This window comes from Bufo gargarizans, chromosome 4 (assembly GCF_014858855.1).
Source record: "Bufo gargarizans isolate SCDJY-AF-19 chromosome 4, ASM1485885v1, whole genome shotgun sequence".
Classification (NCBI taxonomy): Eukaryota; Metazoa; Chordata; class Amphibia; order Anura; family Bufonidae; genus Bufo; species Bufo gargarizans.
Window position 1 is genome coordinate 491,987,241 of NC_058083.1, and position 19,268 is coordinate 492,006,508.

Genomic DNA, 19,268 nt, shown 5'->3' on the forward strand with positions numbered 1-19,268 from the left:
TTAGGACATCAATCATCCATAACTGATACAACGATCGGCCATAAGGGAGGAACATCTGCTTCACCGGCAATTAACACCCAGTCATGTCCCATTTAATTACAATAGGTACAGTAACAAAGTAATGACGGATAAAACCAATGTTGTGTTAGGAGCATCCAGGCAGCAAGTGCGAGAGAGAATTTAGCAGAAGCAGCCTGCATCTTTGAGACATTTTCTAGCCCCATGTGCAAACTGAAAGCGGAAATCGGTTCCCAAATTGTGGCTTTATTAGTTTTGCAGGAGTCAAGGGCTTAATTAGTAAAGTGTAATCTTAAAAGGGTTAATCCCACCCCCTGCCAACCTGCTTCCCGGTGCCGGCTCTCAGCTGCTCCTCCTGGCCTGCGAGGTTCCTCGGAGCTCCAGCGATGTCAACATCTGGTTTCACATCTCCACAGCCAATCACAGGCCGCAATGGCTCCTCTTGCAACCATCTGTCATGACGGAAGAGGAGTCCGATACTACCACGCTATGTGATTGGCTGCGGTGATGTCAAACAAGATGTTGAGCACTCTTTTTTGGCATGCAGAGTACGGATCCCATACACTTTCTATGAATCCATACTCCATAAGCTGGAAAAGCAAAGCACAGCCAATGAATGCCAACAGTGCAGAGGGCTCTTAGAGGCGCTGCTGCACCATTTGTGATTTTACTAAAAGTTTCGGCCTCCTTTAAAGGGGTTTTCCAGGTTCACGATCTTGCTGGCCAATCGCTATCAGATCTGTAGGGTTCTGATTGTTAGCAAAAGCCGTAGCGCTCGTGGAAGCAATTCCACCTCTTCACTGTTTACATGGGACCAGCCATCAGCACACACGTCTACTTAGTAGGTGCAAGATACTGCAGCTTCAATGCATTCACGTGAATGGGACAAAGCTGCAATATCCTCCACCACCGCAACCAAGCAGACGGCGTGCAGGTTAAAGGTCCATGTAAACAACAGAAGAGACCGCAGCACCTTCAAAAAGCTGATCAGAAAGATGCCAAGAGTTGGACACAACTAATTTAATATTGATAGCCTAAACAGAGGATAGGCCATCAACACGCTGAACCCAGAAAACCCCTTTGAGACAGACTACTCCAGGACTTGCTCCATGAGAGATAGATATAGATATATATTTTTATTTTTTCCCCCCAAGAGTATGTCAATAAAGAATGATACCTGAGGATCGAAGCCGTTTCTAGCATCTCAGCCATGAACGTAGACACTCCTTTTAGTTGACTGTCTCCGGCTCCAACTCGGGCGAGAATGCAGTCCACTATGCTCACTTCTGCAGAGTCACATGGTACAAAGCAGCCAATCTGAGCCATGAGAACAATCACTCCGGTCTGGCGAATATATGTGGACTTCCCACCCATGTTAGGGCCTGTCAACAAAATAAAGTGAACTGTTAGTTTTGCACAATCCACCCATAAACCAGTATTAGGAATACAGCTAACAGAGCAAAGTCAATATGGCACTAACAGATTCCAAGGTAGAGTTCTTGAGCGTCACAACACGTAGGATCACCTCTGGTAAAGCTACATCTGGGTAGAAGGAAACACATTTGCAGCAAGACCCTTCCAGACCATTACTACCCACAATACTCATAAAGGAAGCCAAAAAAAACTGGGAAGCTTTGCTGATGGCAAACGCCTTTCCTGCTGCTTCCCAGTAGGATAACACATGCAGAAGTGCTGCAGTATGTGTAGGACACAATAATAAAAAAAAATTATATATATATTATATATATATATATATATACACACACACACACACACACACACACACACATACACACTCATATTGCTTTAAGGAAACACATCAAACTACTTAAATCGGGTTGAACATTTTAAACATATTTCTTATTTTTTTTGTTGTGAATCTATAAAAAAAAAAAAAAATCCTGAAACATTACAGCTTCCATTTTGGCCATAGAAACACACAAAACAGGCTGACTATTCCTGTTCTCTGCAGCTCACTTTTCTGTACAGACTTGGGTAGAGTTAGCAGAGGCATCTAGTGTGCCAGTTCTATTGAGCTGCTGGAGGCCTAGATGAAGCAGAAGCAAATGTATGTATACAGATCACTTTCTGTATGCAGCTTCCCAGACACACTAGTCTCTGTGGAGGATGCTCGCCATCCTCTCCTGGAGACTGTATTAGGCTGCCCATACATATTAGATAGTTGTCGGCACAATACTTCTCTTCACTATTTCATACACATGTATGTTAGTCGAGCAAATACGTGTTCTCAATAGGGACAGAAGAAGTCTGCTTCCGACACCTGTGGCAGTGACTCATGTTCCTAAGAACAAAGAGACTGGCCGGTTGAAAACCAACATGGCCAACCCTTCTCTTCCTCAACGTCTGCTGCTGGGGGAGGAACAGTATGGAGATCAGCCCGAATCACTTCTATGGGGCTGAGCTTTGCCTGGGCCATGTGACCAATAAACGTGTCGTCACTGGCCTAGGGAAAGCGGAGAGAAGGCCACTGAGAGCTGATTAGTGGCGGACTCCCAGCGATCAGATACTGATGACTTATCCTGAAGATACATCAGTAGAGATGAGCGGATTTCATGTTATGAAATTCGTTTACGCTTCGCTTGATGGTAAAAGCAGAATTGCGTTATGGATTCCGTTACCACGGACCATAACGCAATTCTTTGACGGAATGCCTTTAGAGGCATTCCGTTATTCATTCAGTCATAACAGAAGTCTATGGCCTGCGTGACGGATCCGTCCCGTTTCCGTTATGCTGGAGAGGACTCCCCTACATTACAGAAACAGGACGGATCAGTTATGCAGCATAGACTTATATTATGACGGAATGAATAACTGAATGCCTCTAAAGGCATTCCGTCATAGAACTGCAATATGGTCCGTGGTAACGAAATCCATAACGCAATTCTGCTTTTACCACCTAACGAAGCACAAACTAATTTCAAAATATGAAATTCGCTCATCACAAGTCTTCAGTATTTAAGTTTCTGAAAAACACTTTAATACATACGTTAATCATGTACATGTCCTCAGAATAGGTCATCAGTATTTGATCGGTGGACGTCTGACACCCAGGACCACCACCGATCAGCTATTTGAGAAGGCAGCAGTGCTCGCAGTAGCGCTATGGCCTTTACTCTGCTCATAAAGCACAGTGCTGTACATTGCATAGTGCCTGTCCTTGTGTGTATGGGGCCTAAAGGGGCCACAGCACTGCACCCTCTCTTGAAAGCTTCCCAGCACAGCGGAGCTCCCTGCCAAATGCTGTTGAGGCTGCAGCAAGACTCCATTTATCTGAATAGAGCTGGAGATTTACATAAATAAAGGTCATAATTATAATATGGCTGGTAGAACTCTGCAGTGCTGTTCCTCTGGTATTCCTACTAGGAATTTACAACTAAGTTGACCCTGGATTTTAACGGTTGGGATGCGTATCTGAAACTGTCCAATCATCAGTTTTGACAATGTCAGTCTAAGAACAAGAAGGAATAACAGAGGAACGCTACAACAGATCTCTCGGAAAAGGTGCTCCCAAATTGTCAGGAGGACAGGGAATTTAAAATTCTGTGACACTAGGGGCTTGTCCTTATGTAAGAAATTGCTGTAGATTTTCCATCTGCATTTGCCGACTTAAAATCGGAAACCGATTACATTTCTAGCAAAGTGAGAGGGAACTGCACAAATTACCCACGTGTCGTGCAAATTTTCCCTGCGGATTCTTTTATTTTTTTTTAAATCAGATAATTTTTATTTGGAATTTTGTGAAAATTACAAAAATACAAAGAAAGAAATTGGCCTGCACATTATACATGCATCAGTTGATAATAGTATCATAGCATTACATGATTGCCAAAGAGTCACTTCCATTAGTATGTAATATGGCAACAGGCATAACACGAGATGCACCTAAGATCAAGTAATCTAGTTACACAGTATACCATGTACAAACCACCTTTCCATCCATTGTAATTAATGAACAAAAGATCAACCCTCCCTGCCCAACTGTAACCCAATCCCCCCCCCCCCCTTACCCGAGCGATGGAACGGATCCGAACTCCAACATCAGCTATTTTATTAATGTATCTTAATCATAGCCTTTGGTGTACTTCTCCTATCTGTTTAATATTCATCTTGACACCCATCCTGTGTAATGCTAATCACTTTCATACATCATACGTCTATAGCTGATTAAGCTGAAGAACAAAAGAAATCAGGGACTGTGCCTCTACCGTCTCATATTTCAACTAAGACGAGAGGCTAATCCGGACACTGTATCCGAAATTCCTCCCACTTATCCCATATTTTGGTAAATTTCAGTTACACATTGCCTTTTAACATATACACCTTTTTCTAGGCGTATTACCATCTGACATCCTACTAAGGAATTCTCCCCTAGACGGTGGTTGAGGTCTAAGCCAGAATCTGGCTATTAGTTTCCTAGCCTGGAATAGCAGACGCTGCACTCCCAGACGGTGATGGCGATTTTTGATGTCTAATATTCCTACTATACATGTTCTCGGACCAGGCGGAACCGTGATATTAAATGCGTCTTTTATTAAGGCCAGAACTGAGGACCAGAAATTCCGGAGCTCCGCACAATCCCAGAACATGTGCATTAAGGTAGCAGGGCTCAAGCCACATCTAGGACAATCTGCATCCCCCCGAACACCTATCCGACACAAAAAATCTGGCGTCCTATACACCCGGTGTAGTAAAAAAAACTGGGACATGTGCTGCCCTTCACAAACTGACAGTTGCGGGGTGAGTGCTAGGATCATCTTCCACTGCTCTTCTGAAATCGGCCCAACCTCGCTTTCCCATTTAGATTTAACTGCCAAAACCTCTTGTTTAATTGACTTCACATATAAGTTCCTGTAGGTAGATGATATTAAACCGCACGAGGAACTGTTAGTAAGAAGTTGCTGAAACAATGGGACCGTAGTACATTTCAATGATCTAGAGCTAGCCTGTTTCTGAAAGGCATGCCGTAGTTGCAAAAATTGATAGAAGGCCGTATTTGGGAGACCAAATTCAGTTCTCAACTGCTCAAAGGACTTAAAGCCATCAGCACTCTGTAGTTGCCGTAGATACCTCACTCCTTTGCGCTCCCAGGGTGAGAAGCCATCTAATTGGAATAGTTCAGGAAGATGCGGATTCCTCCAGATAGGGGAAAACTGTGTAAATCCTTTTACTGATAACAGCGCCCGACATTTCTGCCAAACTTTGTATATCATGGAAAGTGTGGGATGCCCTGGCAGCCTACCAACAATTCCGTTATTTTCCAACAAGACCACCGGTGAGTCGTGACCGATAATGTGCGCCACCAATCTGGCTGAGGCAACGTCTCCAGGAGTCCTCCCCCATCCCCTCAACTGTTGCAACTGTGCTGAAATGTAGTAGAGCCATGCATTCGGTACTGCTAGCCCTCCCTCCTCTTTTCCTCTTTGCAGAGTATCTAGTTCCCTGCGGATTCTTGCTGAAATTTCCCACAGCAATTACGGACATACCGTACACATACAACCAAGCCGCAGCAGCACAACTCACCTATTAGAGACAGCAGCAGAATAACAAACGAAGGAAGGAAACGAGAAAGTCATGTCCTTCCCTTTATAGAAAGGAAATAAATAATGAAGAATACTTTTTGTATCAGGTCACATTAAATCATGTTCGTCGCTAATTAGTAGATCACTGAATAAAAAACAGAAGACGCTGACAAATTACCAGTGATAATATGGAACATCTGCTTCCCCTTCTCGAATGTTATGTCATTGGGGATGAACGCCACATCATCCTGCATTTCAATACATGGGTGTCTGGCAGATTTGAGCACAATTCTTCCCTGTCCTTTCTCCAAGATGACTGGGCGAACATATGGCATTGGCGCCGCATTCGAAACGTGAGCAAAGCTGACAACCGCATCCAACTGAGCAATGACATCGTTTAGCGTCTGCATCGGATCCACGTATCCTATGAAAACATGGAGACCAGAAGACATTTACAATGCATCGTTTTAATGTACAAAAAAAAAAGGGGGGGGCCAAAAATCACGTTTTGATTTATATACGTGTATAATGCACAATATGGACAGAGGACATTGTAAAGGGGATTTCCAACCCATAAAACTAATTCAGGATTGGCTTTTCATACACCAGAATTGGGGTATTTTCACACTAGCGTTTTTCTTTTCCGGTATTGAGTTCCATCACGGGGGCTCAATATTGGATAAGAACAGATCAGTTTTATCCTAATGCATTCTGAATGGAGAGCGTTCCGTTCAGGACGCATCAGCTCAGTCCCTCTTATGTTTTTTGGGCAGAGAAAATACTGCAGCATGCTGTATTTTTCTCTCCAGCCAAAAATCCTGAACACTTGCCGGAATGCCGGATCCGGCATTAATTTCCATTGAAATTAATTACAATTGCAGCATTGATCCGTTCTTCCGTTTGCGTCCGGATTGCCTGCTGGAATCCTCTGCCGCAATTGTGAAAGTACCAGTGTGGACGTGTGCAATAATTTTTTTATAGTTTACAGAATATTATAGTAAATCTGGGAGACCACAGCCCCGCCACTAATAAGGGTACTTTCACACTTGCGGCAGAGGATTCAGGCAGGCAGTTCCGGCGACGGAATGGCCTGCCGGATACGGCAATCCGGACGCAAACAGATGGCATTTGTCAGACGGATCTGGATCCGTCTGACAAATGCATTGAAATACCAGATCCGTCTCTCCGGTGTCATCCGAAAAAACTGATCCGGTATATATATTTTTTCACAGATTTAAAAAGGTATGCGCATGCGCGGACCGGAAGAACGGATTGGTCAATGCGGCAATTTTAATGCATTTTTATGGAAATTAATGCCGGATCCAGCATTCCGGCAAGTGTTCAGGATTTTGAGCCGGAGAGAAAAATACAGCATGCTGCGGCATTTTCTCCGGCCCAAAAAAATGTAAAATGGAACTGAACTGAAGACATCCTGAACGGATTGCTCTCCATTCAGAATGCATTAGGAGAAAACTGATCGTTTTTTTCTGGTATTGAGCCCCTAGGACGGAACTCAATACCGGAAAACAAAAACGCTAGTCTGAAAGTACCCTAAGTCCACCACCCACTTTTTAAAGTGAGGAGAGAAAATTGCAAAAAGTAAAACTTTTGGGCAAAATGTGGCTTATGCAAAGACCAGCAACTTTTGCAGATTTATAAAAAATAAATAAAATGAAAGGCTATGGACACCTTCGGCGACAATTTTTGTTTATGATTGCACGTTACTCATTTTTGGCTAAAAATCATTTTTTCAATTAACCTTTTTTTTAAAAAATATTGAGCTGTTCTGTTACCAAGGATTAACTGTTTTTCTAGCTGTGTGACTGGTACTTTCACTTTGGGTCATCTAATAAACCTCATCTCTAAACTGCTAAGAGGTTATAAACACCTAAAGCCACATTGTTATCAGTAAAATAACTGAACTATAATGAGGTTTTATAATGTCAGTGAGCAAAGAAGGAGTTCATCTGCTCCTGGTCTGACGGAAAAGACAAACTCCAAAGGGTGCTACTAGAGCATCTCAGATCTGTACAGAAAAAAGGATGCCATATTTTTAAGACCAATTAATTATTATAATTTTTTTTTTGCTCAAAATGAGGACAATGCAATAATAAAATAAAATGCTTCCAAAAAGGTTCACATTATAATTACTGATAGAATTTGGCATTAACTAGGGGTGGGCGATATGGCCTGCAATATAATTTTAAGCATTTAAGCATGCTGGGGATCCGATCAGAAGCTGCCACCCTGGGGCCACTGCCACCAATGATTTAATCGTGTGGAAGGGGGCCACAATTAATATAAAACTTAGAAGAGGGGGAGTAGAAGGGATGGGCTGTGGCCACTGCGTCACTAATGAACATAGTTAATATGCCTGAATACAAACGTAGCCTGCATGTGTAGGCCATACCCCATACCTGGCCTCTATCACTGTGCGCCATGATTCGCCGCAATTAACCCCTCAGGACCTGAGGGGTTAATTGCGGCGGATCACAGCCCGCAGTAATAGAGGCCGGGTATGGGATATGGCCTGTACATGCAGGCTACGTTTGTATTTAGGCATATTAACTATATTCATTGGTGGCAGAGTGGCCACAGTCCCTCCCCCTCCTCGTCTGTTCTCATTGGTGGTCAGCGGCAACCGCACACAGTGGGGAGGGAGGGACTCCCTCCTTCTCCACTGTGTCGGCTCAGGAGAACATGGTGCGTGCCGAGAGCAGCGCATGCCATGTTCTACTGCGATATGGCGATATAAACAAAATCTCTACTGTTGGCCAAAATTTATATAGTTTATATTGCATATCGTCTATATCACCCACCCCTATTAGTTACCAAGGCCAAATCATGTGGCTATAACTGCCCAATGGTGCGTTGTCCAGCTTAATGACACATCATGTGACTGCCAGAGGACGCACCTGAATTAAGCGCATCATCGGGGACGCATGGGATACCTAGAAGCACTGATCTAGATGAGAACGCAATGCTTCCACTATATGGGGAGATAAGGAGTATAGTGCTGCAACACAGGGCAAGGTAAGAGCACATGAGTTTTGTACGTTTTGGCCCAAATAAAGCTTTAAAGGGTCTTTCTAAAAATCTATCTTCATTTCATATATCCCCCAACCTTTCTCTGTCCAATGGCAAAAAAAAACTGTGTCATGAGTAATATACCATCAGCCCAAAAGCTGTCCAAACACATCAGATAAATGTTGGCCAAAATCAACGATTTTAGCAGGACAAGCCAACCAATCTAATGTGTATGGGGGCTTTTGAATCTCCTCTGGTGGCCAGAAGAATGGGGGTGTTAGATTCAACTTGACTATTCTTTTAGTTTTGACGGAAGATAAGCCGCTGCCTGACGTATCGTACAGAGGTCTACACCAATCTTATGGGGAGAGAGCAGTCAGTGGCATGGGCCTCATCTATTGCGTATGGCTTACGACTGGTGGGTGACTTTGCTGGTCCCTAGAAAAGATGCAGATCTAATGTAGCCACCTGTAGATTGCAGCACTTTTGGTTAGACAATACCTAACTTAAAATGAAGCGCAAAATCTAAGTAATGCATCTTGACAGACAGTATAAATTAAATGCATCCACTGGACCATGCAAAATTAAAGAAAATGCTCATTTCTAAACGCACAGTCAATTAAAAAACCAAAAATTGTAATTTCCTCCATTTAAGAAATCGGCCGCCTTAGGCCTATACCTCACAAGAACCAGCCCCAAACCCATTAGATTACACTATAACCCTGCTATATTTGTTCTCCCACATGTGGTAAAGAGAAGTATTAAGCTTGGGAGTCAGAGCCCCAGGACTTTGCTGACATCCTAAAACACAGCTGGAATGAGATCATTAGTGAAACATATCCCACATTTCAATCATCCAGCGCGGCTCCAACCGAGAGAACACAAACAACTTGACAGCAATTTACAGCCAGGATAAAGCTATCGATGGCGCAACCCTAATGGCAATTTAACCTCATTTAATACCTGCTGCTTTTCCCTTTATTATTCAGGCAGACAGTGAACTTTTTAGAATTCATTTTTTATAATTAGATAGGAACTTCCAACATGATTGACTAGTGGTTTTCTTAAACAGAACATTCATAAAATGGTCAAAGCTATGGAAGATACTAGAAGTAAAATGGTAAATGATCTATTTAAACCCTTCAAGATAAATCAATTTATGGCCGGTAAAGACATGTTAATCCAACTAGAACAGGGAGCAGCAACCTTCGGCACTCCAGCTGTTGTGAAACTACAATTCCCAGCATGCTCCATATATTTCTGTGAGAATTCTGAGACGAGCAGAGCAAGTATACATGCTCTGAGTTGTAGTTTCACAACAGCTGGAGTGCCGGAGGTTGCCTACCCCTGAAATAGAAGATACCAGCTAGATGGGCGAGGGTCCGAATGCTCAGACCAAACATGAGAATGGCACCTCACCAAGCTAGTCTACGTCTGGTCAAAATCCAGCCACATACATTAGGTGGATGTCCCCCCTTATGCCTCATTCACACTTCAGTGTTTTGGTCAGTGATTTCTATCAGTGATTTTGATCCAAAACCAGGTGCGGCTCTAAACACAGAACAGGTGAAGATCTTACTCTTATACCTTAGCTGTGGGGAGGCTCCAATCCTGGTTTTAGCTCCCAATCTCTGATGAAAATCACTGACCAAAAAACTGACATGTGAATGAGGCATTAAACATGCACTATTTATTGAAATGAGAAACAGAGGAACATATGAGGAACATTTTGAAATTTGACAAGCCCCATCCTCCTCACCCGATATCTGTCAGGGGACTGTAGAGCTACAGTCAAACACATTTGATCCTTGGCTACTCAAGCAGAAATCTTTGGGTTCCAGGTAGGCAACTTCTCAACAATCCCAGGCCACGAGCTATGCATGTACTAATGGTTCCATCTCCCGTTCGTAACCAACAAAATATGGTGAAAATATAAATCAGAAATCAGCAATGGCAGCATACTCACCAGAGGAGATGTTAATGATTTCCTTCACAATCGCATTCTGTGCCTCCTCATACTCCTCCCGGTGTCTAATGTACTCCTCGTTGAAAGAGCTCAACTTACTAAAACAAAACACAAACTAGGTCATCGATATGATGTAAATTTTAGAAATCCATATTCCTAATGGTCAAAAGCCATAAAAGGAAGAAACGTAGAAACTATTCATTGCAGTGATGGGCTCCGTTCACACATAATGGAGTGTTGGATCCATTTAAGGACTGGATCCCCATTTATATTGCACTATATGTCCTGCCAAATAGGACAGAATTTTCAATACAGCCTACTGATGAAGTGTGAGCAGAGCACAAGATTCATTGGGGTTTAGATCCTTTATTACAGTCAGAACTCTAAACTACTGATGAGCAGCAAGTTAAAAGGGGTTCTCTATGAATGAAGAAAATGAAAATACATAAATGTTACTTTAATATAAATATATTCCCAAATACCTTTTAATAAATACCTTTTAATGGCCCGTTTTGTCTAGGGAGCAATCATTAGGAGAAATAAAATGGCCGCCGTCCTATTAGTAGACGCAAAACCTGTCCTAATCACACAGCAGGACAAGTTACTTCACAACACTGAGCTTCCTCATCCTTCTCTCTGCTCAGCTTGTCAGGGATTATGATCCTGAATACAGCTAATAAGATCTTCAGCTGAATCTCTGTACGAATGGAGTCTCCATTACCACAGCCCCACATTACCAGACTGTCCTGTCCATCCCCTCTGTACTTCATGTCTCCTCATGAACTCCATTCCTACAGAGATTCAGCTGAAGATCTTCTCAGCTGTATTCAGGATCATAATCCCTGACAGCAGAGGAGAGAGCAGGATGTGGCAGCTCTTAAGCTCAGTGTTGTGAAGTAACTTGTCCTGCTGTGTGATTAGGACAGGTTTTGTGTGTACTAATAGGACAGCGGCCATTTTATTTCTCGTAATGATTGCTCCCTAGACAAAATGAGCCATTATAACTAATGAAAGATTTGTGAATTTATTTATAATAAAGTAATAATTAAAGGGGTTGTCCCGGTTCAGAGCTGAACCCGGACATACCCTTATTTTCACTCAGGCAGCCCCCCTGAGGCTAGCATCAGAGCATCTCATGCTCCGATGCGCTCCCTTGCCCTGCGCTAAATCGCTCAGGGCACAGGCTCTTTTGCTCATCATAACACACTGCGGGCCGAGGCTTCCGCCCGGCAGTGTGTTCGGTGACGTCACCGGCTCTGATGGGCGGGCTTTAGTGCTGCCCTAGCCATTTTACTGCCTAGGGCAGCGCTAAAGCCCGCCCATCAGTGCCAGTGACGTCAAGGCTTCCTGGCAGCCTCATGGAGAGTCCGGTACGTCACCGGATCTTCAAAAAATGCCTTTGCGCTGAGCGATTTAGCGCAGGGCAAAGGAGAGCATCGGAGTCATTTTCTTAATTCCTGGAGAACCCATTTAAGCTCATGGGATGAGACTTTCACTTACATTTCCACAATCACCCGACCAATGAAGCAGCTAAAAGAAAATATATTTCACTACAAGCAAAGTAACACCAAATAGGCGTATTAAGGCATGTCTTCTTGCATAGTGGCATGGTAGCACAAATTTCAGGAACTGAAAAAAAAAAAATCTGCATCTGAATGGGGTTTGTAAAACTCACATGTGGATGCTAAAGAAACAAAGCAAATCCAGATGCATGGAATGGATCTTTGTAAATATAAAATTCTTCAATGAATTTGCCGCATGTAACCTCACATATAAAGGGGTTGCCAGGCTAGCATTTAAAAAAATAAAAATAAATATGTAGCTCCAATTCCAAAGCTTTCTGAGTGCCCTACCGGTCTCTACATCCTCTCAATAAACATGTAATGACTGCTCGGCCAATCACTGGCTGAGGACGGTGAGTGAGGTATCACTTTTTTTTTTTTTAAATGTCCAAATAATTTTAGGGACCATACATACCCTTTAAGATATTGGGGAGACAATAAGCTAACCACACAACTCCATGAATTACAGTAGGTAGCGGGGTAAAAATGGGTATTTTGTTAAACAGGTGAACCAATATTGAGTTGATCAGCCTATAGCGCTGTTGGGACTCAATTGTAACCTGTGGAAGATCTCAACAGAAAGCGAATAATTGTTCTGCAACGCTGCCACAGGCAAAATTATTAAACGGTTCTTATTGAAATTAATAAGAAAGACGAAAATCCAGCTCTCTCCGGTGAAAAAATGAGAAACTTTAATCCAGCAAGTTTAAAATCCATACAGGTGTACAAACAGTCAACGCGTTTCAGACCTCAGAGAAATAGGGTCCTTCCTCAGGACAAACGTGTTTATGAAATGGGAGCTCCCTCTTAAAGGGCTTCTGTCATCACCCCATTAAACCGTTTTTTTTTTTTTCTTTACTAATAATCCCTACACTGCGATCTCATGATACATAAGCTAATTAAGGATTTTCGTTCAGTAGAATTTGTTAAAAATCGATTTTTGAAATATGTAAATTACCTTGCTACCAGCAAGTAGGGCGGCTACTTGCTGGTAGCAGCCGCATCCTCCGATGGTAATGACGCCCCCTCTGCTTGTTGATTGACAGATCCCGTCCGCTGGCCCTTTCTCTGCTGGCCCTGCCTGTTTTGATTCAATATCTGGCGCCTGCGCCGCGGCCGTACCTCTCTTCAATCTGCGCAGGCGCACTGAGAGGCGGCCACTCGCTCCTCAATGCGCCTGCGCCGGGTGTAGATGTGACGTCATCGGCGCAGGCGCATTGAGGATGGAGCGGCCGAGCGAGTGGCCGCCTCTCAGTAACGCATACTAACCCCAGGCTGATAGGTATCACCTGGGAGGTGGAGACCCAAGGGGGCGTTCCCATGCACATGACACAGAAGAAAACCCTTTTTAATCAAGGGCAAACACCAGCAAAAAGGAAAAAGGGGAAAAGAAACCTTACATAAAGGTAAATTGAGTCACTAAAACAGTGATCATTAAATTAAATAAAAATACAAATACAAAGAGAGCAAAGATACTAATGGCAAAGAACATGTGTGATAGAAAAGACGGCACGATCTCACATTAATACTGTAGAATGAGATCATGGCGTCTATTTAACCCACAGGGCTGGCGAGATTCTAGCTGGAAGATCCAGAAGGCCTCCCTGTTAAGGAGTTTCCTCCTGTGATCTCCCACCCCTCCCCCCCCCTCCCCCCCCCCCCCCCCCTAGGCGGCAGAAAAACTCTTTCTATGCCCTTAACTTGTAAGTGGGATACATCACCAGCATGCACCACTGCAAAATGCAGGCTGACTGCAGAGACATTCCGGTCCTTATAATGTGGCACATCGGAAATGTGTCTGCGGATCCGATTTTTTAGAGGGGTGGTGGTGCAGCCCACATACAACAAAGAGCAAATAGTACATGTAATAAGATACACCACATGCTTGGTATTACAATTGATATAGGACTGGATGTTGTAAACTCTTTCGTTGTTCATGGACTAAGGCTACTTTCACACTAGCGTTCGGCTAGCGTTCGATCGGATCCGTTCTGAACGGATCCGATCATAATAATGCAGACGGAGGCTCCGTTCAGTACGGATCCGTCTGCATTATTTTAGCAAAAAAAAGCTAAGTGTGAAAATAGCCTAGTACGGATCCGTCCAGACTTTCAATGTAAAGTCAATGGGGGAGGGATCCGCTTGAAGATTGAGCCACATTGTGGCATCTTCAAACGGATCCGTCCCCATTGACTTACATTGAAAGTCTGGACGGATCCGCACGCCTCCGAACGGCCAGGCGGACACCCGAACGCTGCAAGCAGCGTTCAGCTGTCCGCCTGTCCGTGCGGAGGCGAGCGGAGCGGAGGCTGAACGCCACCAGACTGACGCAGTCTGAGCGGATCCGCCTCCATTCAGACTGCATCAGGGCTGGACGGCTGCGTTCGGGTCCGCTCGTGAGCTCCTTCAAACGGAGCTCACGAACGGAAACCCGAACGCTAGTGTGAAAGTAGCCTTAAACGTTTTCTCAATGGTCATGTGTTGGCAACAGATGCATTTTTTGTGACCACACTTAAAGTTACCTTTATGCTGTAACCAGGTGGCTTGTGGTTTTTTCGACATTGAAAAAAAGGCTAGGGCTAATGATATTACCCAGGGTGGGTGCTTTCTTAGCTACACACTTAATTCCGTTGGACACAATATCAGACCACTCGCCATCAAAATTGAGTACATTGATATTTCTTCATAATTTTACATATGGCAGAGAACTCTTGGCTATATTGTGTCACGAAATAAGTTGCTTGCTGACAGTGAATGGAATCTACTGGTGGTCTACGTGTTTGGGACTGTTCCGGAAAAATCAATGACTGTCTGTTGATTTGCGAAACCATTTTTTTAGCGTGTTGTATATCCTGCTGTAGATAGTCCCTGCGTAGCAGTCTATTAGTGATGTTAGAGGCTTCTGTCTCAAAAGCACTCTGATCGGAACAGTTACGGCGGGCACGTATAAGTTCCCCCCTAGGAATACTGGGAATGGTGTGGGAGGGATGGCATGACTTAGCCAAAAGTATGGTGTTACCTGCTAATTGTTTGCGATGAGTCAATGTATTAACTACATTAGTGGAGGAAGTCCCCCCTCAGGCATAGATCCAAAAATTGAATCTCAGTTTGGTGAGTATATATTACTTTTTCTATTATTGAAATTAATTAGCTGTCCATGTAATGAACAGGACAAGTGGGGACCTCCAAAGCAAGAGAAACTCATTGTACTTGCTCTGGTGCTAATGGATGAGAGTCCGGAAGGGTGAAACAACCGCCTTCATGCTGACCCATTCAAGATTTCCTTATAAGGCATTCGAAATGTATTTTTTAGAAAATCCGACAACTCCTTTTAAAAGATTTGTGACTAAGAAAATAAAAATTCAGCACTCACCAGATGCTCGATGAGATGAGCTAGCCTAATGATATATAATTAGGCAAAAAGTAACACTTTCCCGCTACAGAGGAGACCGGTTATTTTTGCAGATCGTTTTATTTAACTAGGAATATACGGTAAAATAATATTACATTTCCAATTATGGGTGACAGAACTCATTCGGCGCCTTGAATTAAACTCCTCACATGAACATTATTTATTCATTGTTGTGTCACTCAGAGATAATTAAATTATATTGGCATTAAAAGCAATTTGTCAAGTGTGGCGGCTCGGTTGTAACAGTAATTCAAGCTCCAGGAATTAGTGCAAAAAGTTAATAGGCGCTTAGGAAGCAGACGGGTAAAGGGACAAATGCATTGAGGCGCCTATTAATGTGGAAATATCAGACATCTTGAAGAGCATCAGGATTAATGCATGGACCCACTATAATGGCACATCGAGTCTGCAGTCCATTTTACCTTTACCACTTCATGGTGCCTCCGTGAGCCAATCTATACTCTCCCAGAGGCAAAGATTCTAGATCTCCATCTGCAAGCCCCTCAGGTCAATGGGTAAACTTTGTCTGGCCTCCACAAGGTTATGGATATTGTACATTTTTCATCTCATCAGGGGTGCTTGGATGCTACCAGCAAAGAACAAATACCCGACTGTGCTTTCCAGCCAACAAGGAAATCATCCGTTTTACTTAGATGAATTGCCTTCCTTCAAAAATAGACCCTACATTACTGGCCTGAACTCTCAGTACTTTTCCAGTTTAGTTAACGGCAAGGGGAACAAAACAAATCACCACAGATTTATAGTTGGCAAGGCTGAAAAAATGACATAAGTCCATCCAATTCAGCCCATTATAGATGACGGCACAAACACCCATGAAGCCAATACCAATTTTCCTGAATCAGCGAACCCTTCTTCAGAAAGCTAGTAACTTTATCTTGTAATAGCCACCTCCTCAGGCAGAGAGTTCCATAGTCTCACTGCTCTTACCGTAAAGAATCCTCTATGTTTGTGTACAAACCTCCTTTCCTCCAGACGCAGAGGATGTCCCCTCGTCACAGTCCTGGGGATAAATAGATGATGGGAGAGATCTCTGTACTGACCCCTGATATATTTATACATAGTAATTAGATCTCCCCCAGTTGTTTCTAAAGTAAATGACCCTAATTTTGATAATCTTTCTGGGATCTGTAGTCCACCCATTCCAGTTATCACTTTAGTTTCCCTCCTCTGAACCCCTCTCCAGCTCTGCTATGTCTGCCTTGTTCACAGGAGCCCAGAACTGTACACAGTACTCCATGTGTGGTCTGACTAGCGATTTGTAAAGTGGAAGGACTATGTTCTCATCATGGGCGTCTATGCTTCTTTTGATGCAACCCATTAACTTATTGGCCTTGGCAGCAGCCGCCTGACATTAGTTGACAGTAAGCTTAACTTTTGAAACCAAAGTACCTATTGCTGTCCTACTTCTTAAGTGATCTTGGCATGTATTGTGCCATGCGTACAACCTCACCTTCACCATTGTTAAACGTCATTTGCCCGAACCTCCAACTTATCCTCACCACAATTCACATTTTTCATCATAAACACACTAAACACGTGTTGCATTCATTTTCTTTACCCTCCAGCGAACGGGACTTGGTGTGACGACAAAAGGCCTCATCAGACACCAGCGGCAGGTGGAACCAGTGTAGTCAGTCAGCTTTTCCTGAGGCGAACGTGCATTTGTGTAATTTTAATAATTCAGCTATCGCCGTCATCGCTCGGCTCCATTGTTTTGCGTTACCATAACAGCATCTAATTTCTGCTTTGTGGACATATTGTGCAAATAGCTATTGAGATAAGACAAGAAGGGCTCCGTAATACACAAAGCACCTGGCATCTGAACAAAGCAAGCATGGTCGGAGCAGGTGGCCGCGCAACGCTTGGGAATAATGACACCATCCTCAATTCACGCTCATTTGGAGGGTAATAACCTTCTGGAAAAGATACATTAATGAACCATTTACACAATATAGCACGACCGACCTTGTTTTATTTGTAAGCAGATGTGTCAAACAAATTAATACAGCGTTATCGGTTCTCCAGAGTAATCTCTACCATTATTAGAAGACTCACTTAGTAGTTACACACAATGAGAATGTACAGCGAGCTGTCTGCAGACAATACATCAGCACTGATGAGCAAATACATTTTCCAAGAATGGGTTTTTTCCACCACATTCTGAATAATCGTTATTTGGTTACCTACATGTAGCTATGAAATAACGTTTGGCTGACAGACTCTTCTGGTGGCACATTACCTCCCGGAAAACAAAAAGATTGGACGAAAATATTCATTTCGTCCAATTCTCGTCTCCCCAGACATGTCAAGGGAGAGTCGGGAGCTCCCTATACTCATTAGAGAGTTGGCCAAACTCACGGCAGATTCAGCCAACAAAAAACTAATGTGTTGGTCTCCTTAAAAATCTATGAACACTTTCGGGGGCAATTATTTTATTTTGTATCATTGCATTATACTTACTTTGGGCTAAAAATTACTTATTTTCAATTGGTGTTTATAATTTTTTTTTTTTTGCCAATTTCCAAATTCAACAGTGTAATCTGAGTATCTACCGAGCAGCAGGATTCTGTGTTTACATTGAATCCAGTCATCTGATGGCTCATGCGAATCCCTGATCTGCGATCTCCTGAGACTCAAACACTTATTTAAGCCAAATTCTTATCAGTGTGAAAGGAATTGAGCTGCAATGAGTATTTAATGCTGTCAATAGTCAAAAGAACAGGGCTACAGACCAAGCAGGCAACTCTTCTGGATGAAGAGACTCCAGGTAAATAGAAAATGACAGTATGTAGATACCCTCCCAGTTAACCCCTGTAGTATAAGAACTGCTGGAAATGTTTCATTAGGATTAAAAAAATCCTTTTTTTATTCCAAATTAAGTAGCATGCAATATTAAAAGAAAAATTGCCCCAAAGGTGTCCATAGCCTTTAAAGTGCATTTCTTATTGCATTGTACTCCTTTTGAGCTAAAAAAAATAAAATAAAAAATATGAAGCCCTTTTTTTCTGTGCATAGCTGAGATGCTCTAGTTGCCGCCTGTGAATTTTCTCTCTTTTCCATCAGTTGGGAAGCTGACGGGCTCCTTATCTCTGCTCTCTGACATTATAAACAGTCATTAAAGCTCAGTTCTTATCGTACTGATAAGAATGTGGCTGAAATAAGTGTTTATGACCTCGTGGCGGTTTAAAGAACCTTTATTAGATGACAGACACGAATTGAAAATACCAATCTCACAGTTAACCCTTTGTGATAGAATAAATTTTTTTTAAATGTCAAATTGAAAATAAGAATTTTAGCTAAAACTGAGTAAAATGCAATGATTAGAAAAAACTTGAAATGGGGTAGCCTTAAAACTTCACTTTTAATCATGTCGAAGTTTACGTGATCGTCTGGTTCACAGTCATTTCAGTGAAGCAACAGACAGAATAGGAATGTGGCTTCAACCGGTGGTTGGTTGCCATCATTGTAATGGTTGCATTGCATGTCCCTTTGTCACCCAGGGCCGTGAATTCACAAGTAATGTTACAGAAAAAAATTTATACCATCAGGCATTTTCTTAATTGTCGCTCAAAAGGAGTTATCTACAAGGCGACCTGTCAATGTAGCCTTGAATATGTGGGCAAAAATACTTGTGAATTCCGGAGACGGATTGGCGAACACCTGGGTGACATGAGACATGGCAGGGATATCCCCCTTGCCAAGCATATCGAATTGAGTCATGA

The 19,268-nt window shown here is 42.9% G+C and overlaps 1 protein-coding gene across 1 annotated transcript in view; it reads right to left on the reverse strand.

Moving 5' to 3' along the window:
• MSH2 (mutS homolog 2) overlaps positions 1-19,268 on the reverse strand; it is a 123,409-nt gene that overhangs the window by 12,262 nt on the left and 91,879 nt on the right. Inside the window, exons 11-13 of the mRNA XM_044289667.1 lie at positions 10,552-10,649; positions 5,737-5,982; positions 1,196-1,400 (exon numbers count right to left, since the gene is read on the reverse strand). Of these exons, the coding sequence (XP_044145602.1) occupies positions 1,196-1,400; positions 5,737-5,982; positions 10,552-10,649 (549 nt within the window). The remainder of the gene's footprint in view (positions 1-1,195; positions 1,401-5,736; positions 5,983-10,551; positions 10,650-19,268) is intronic.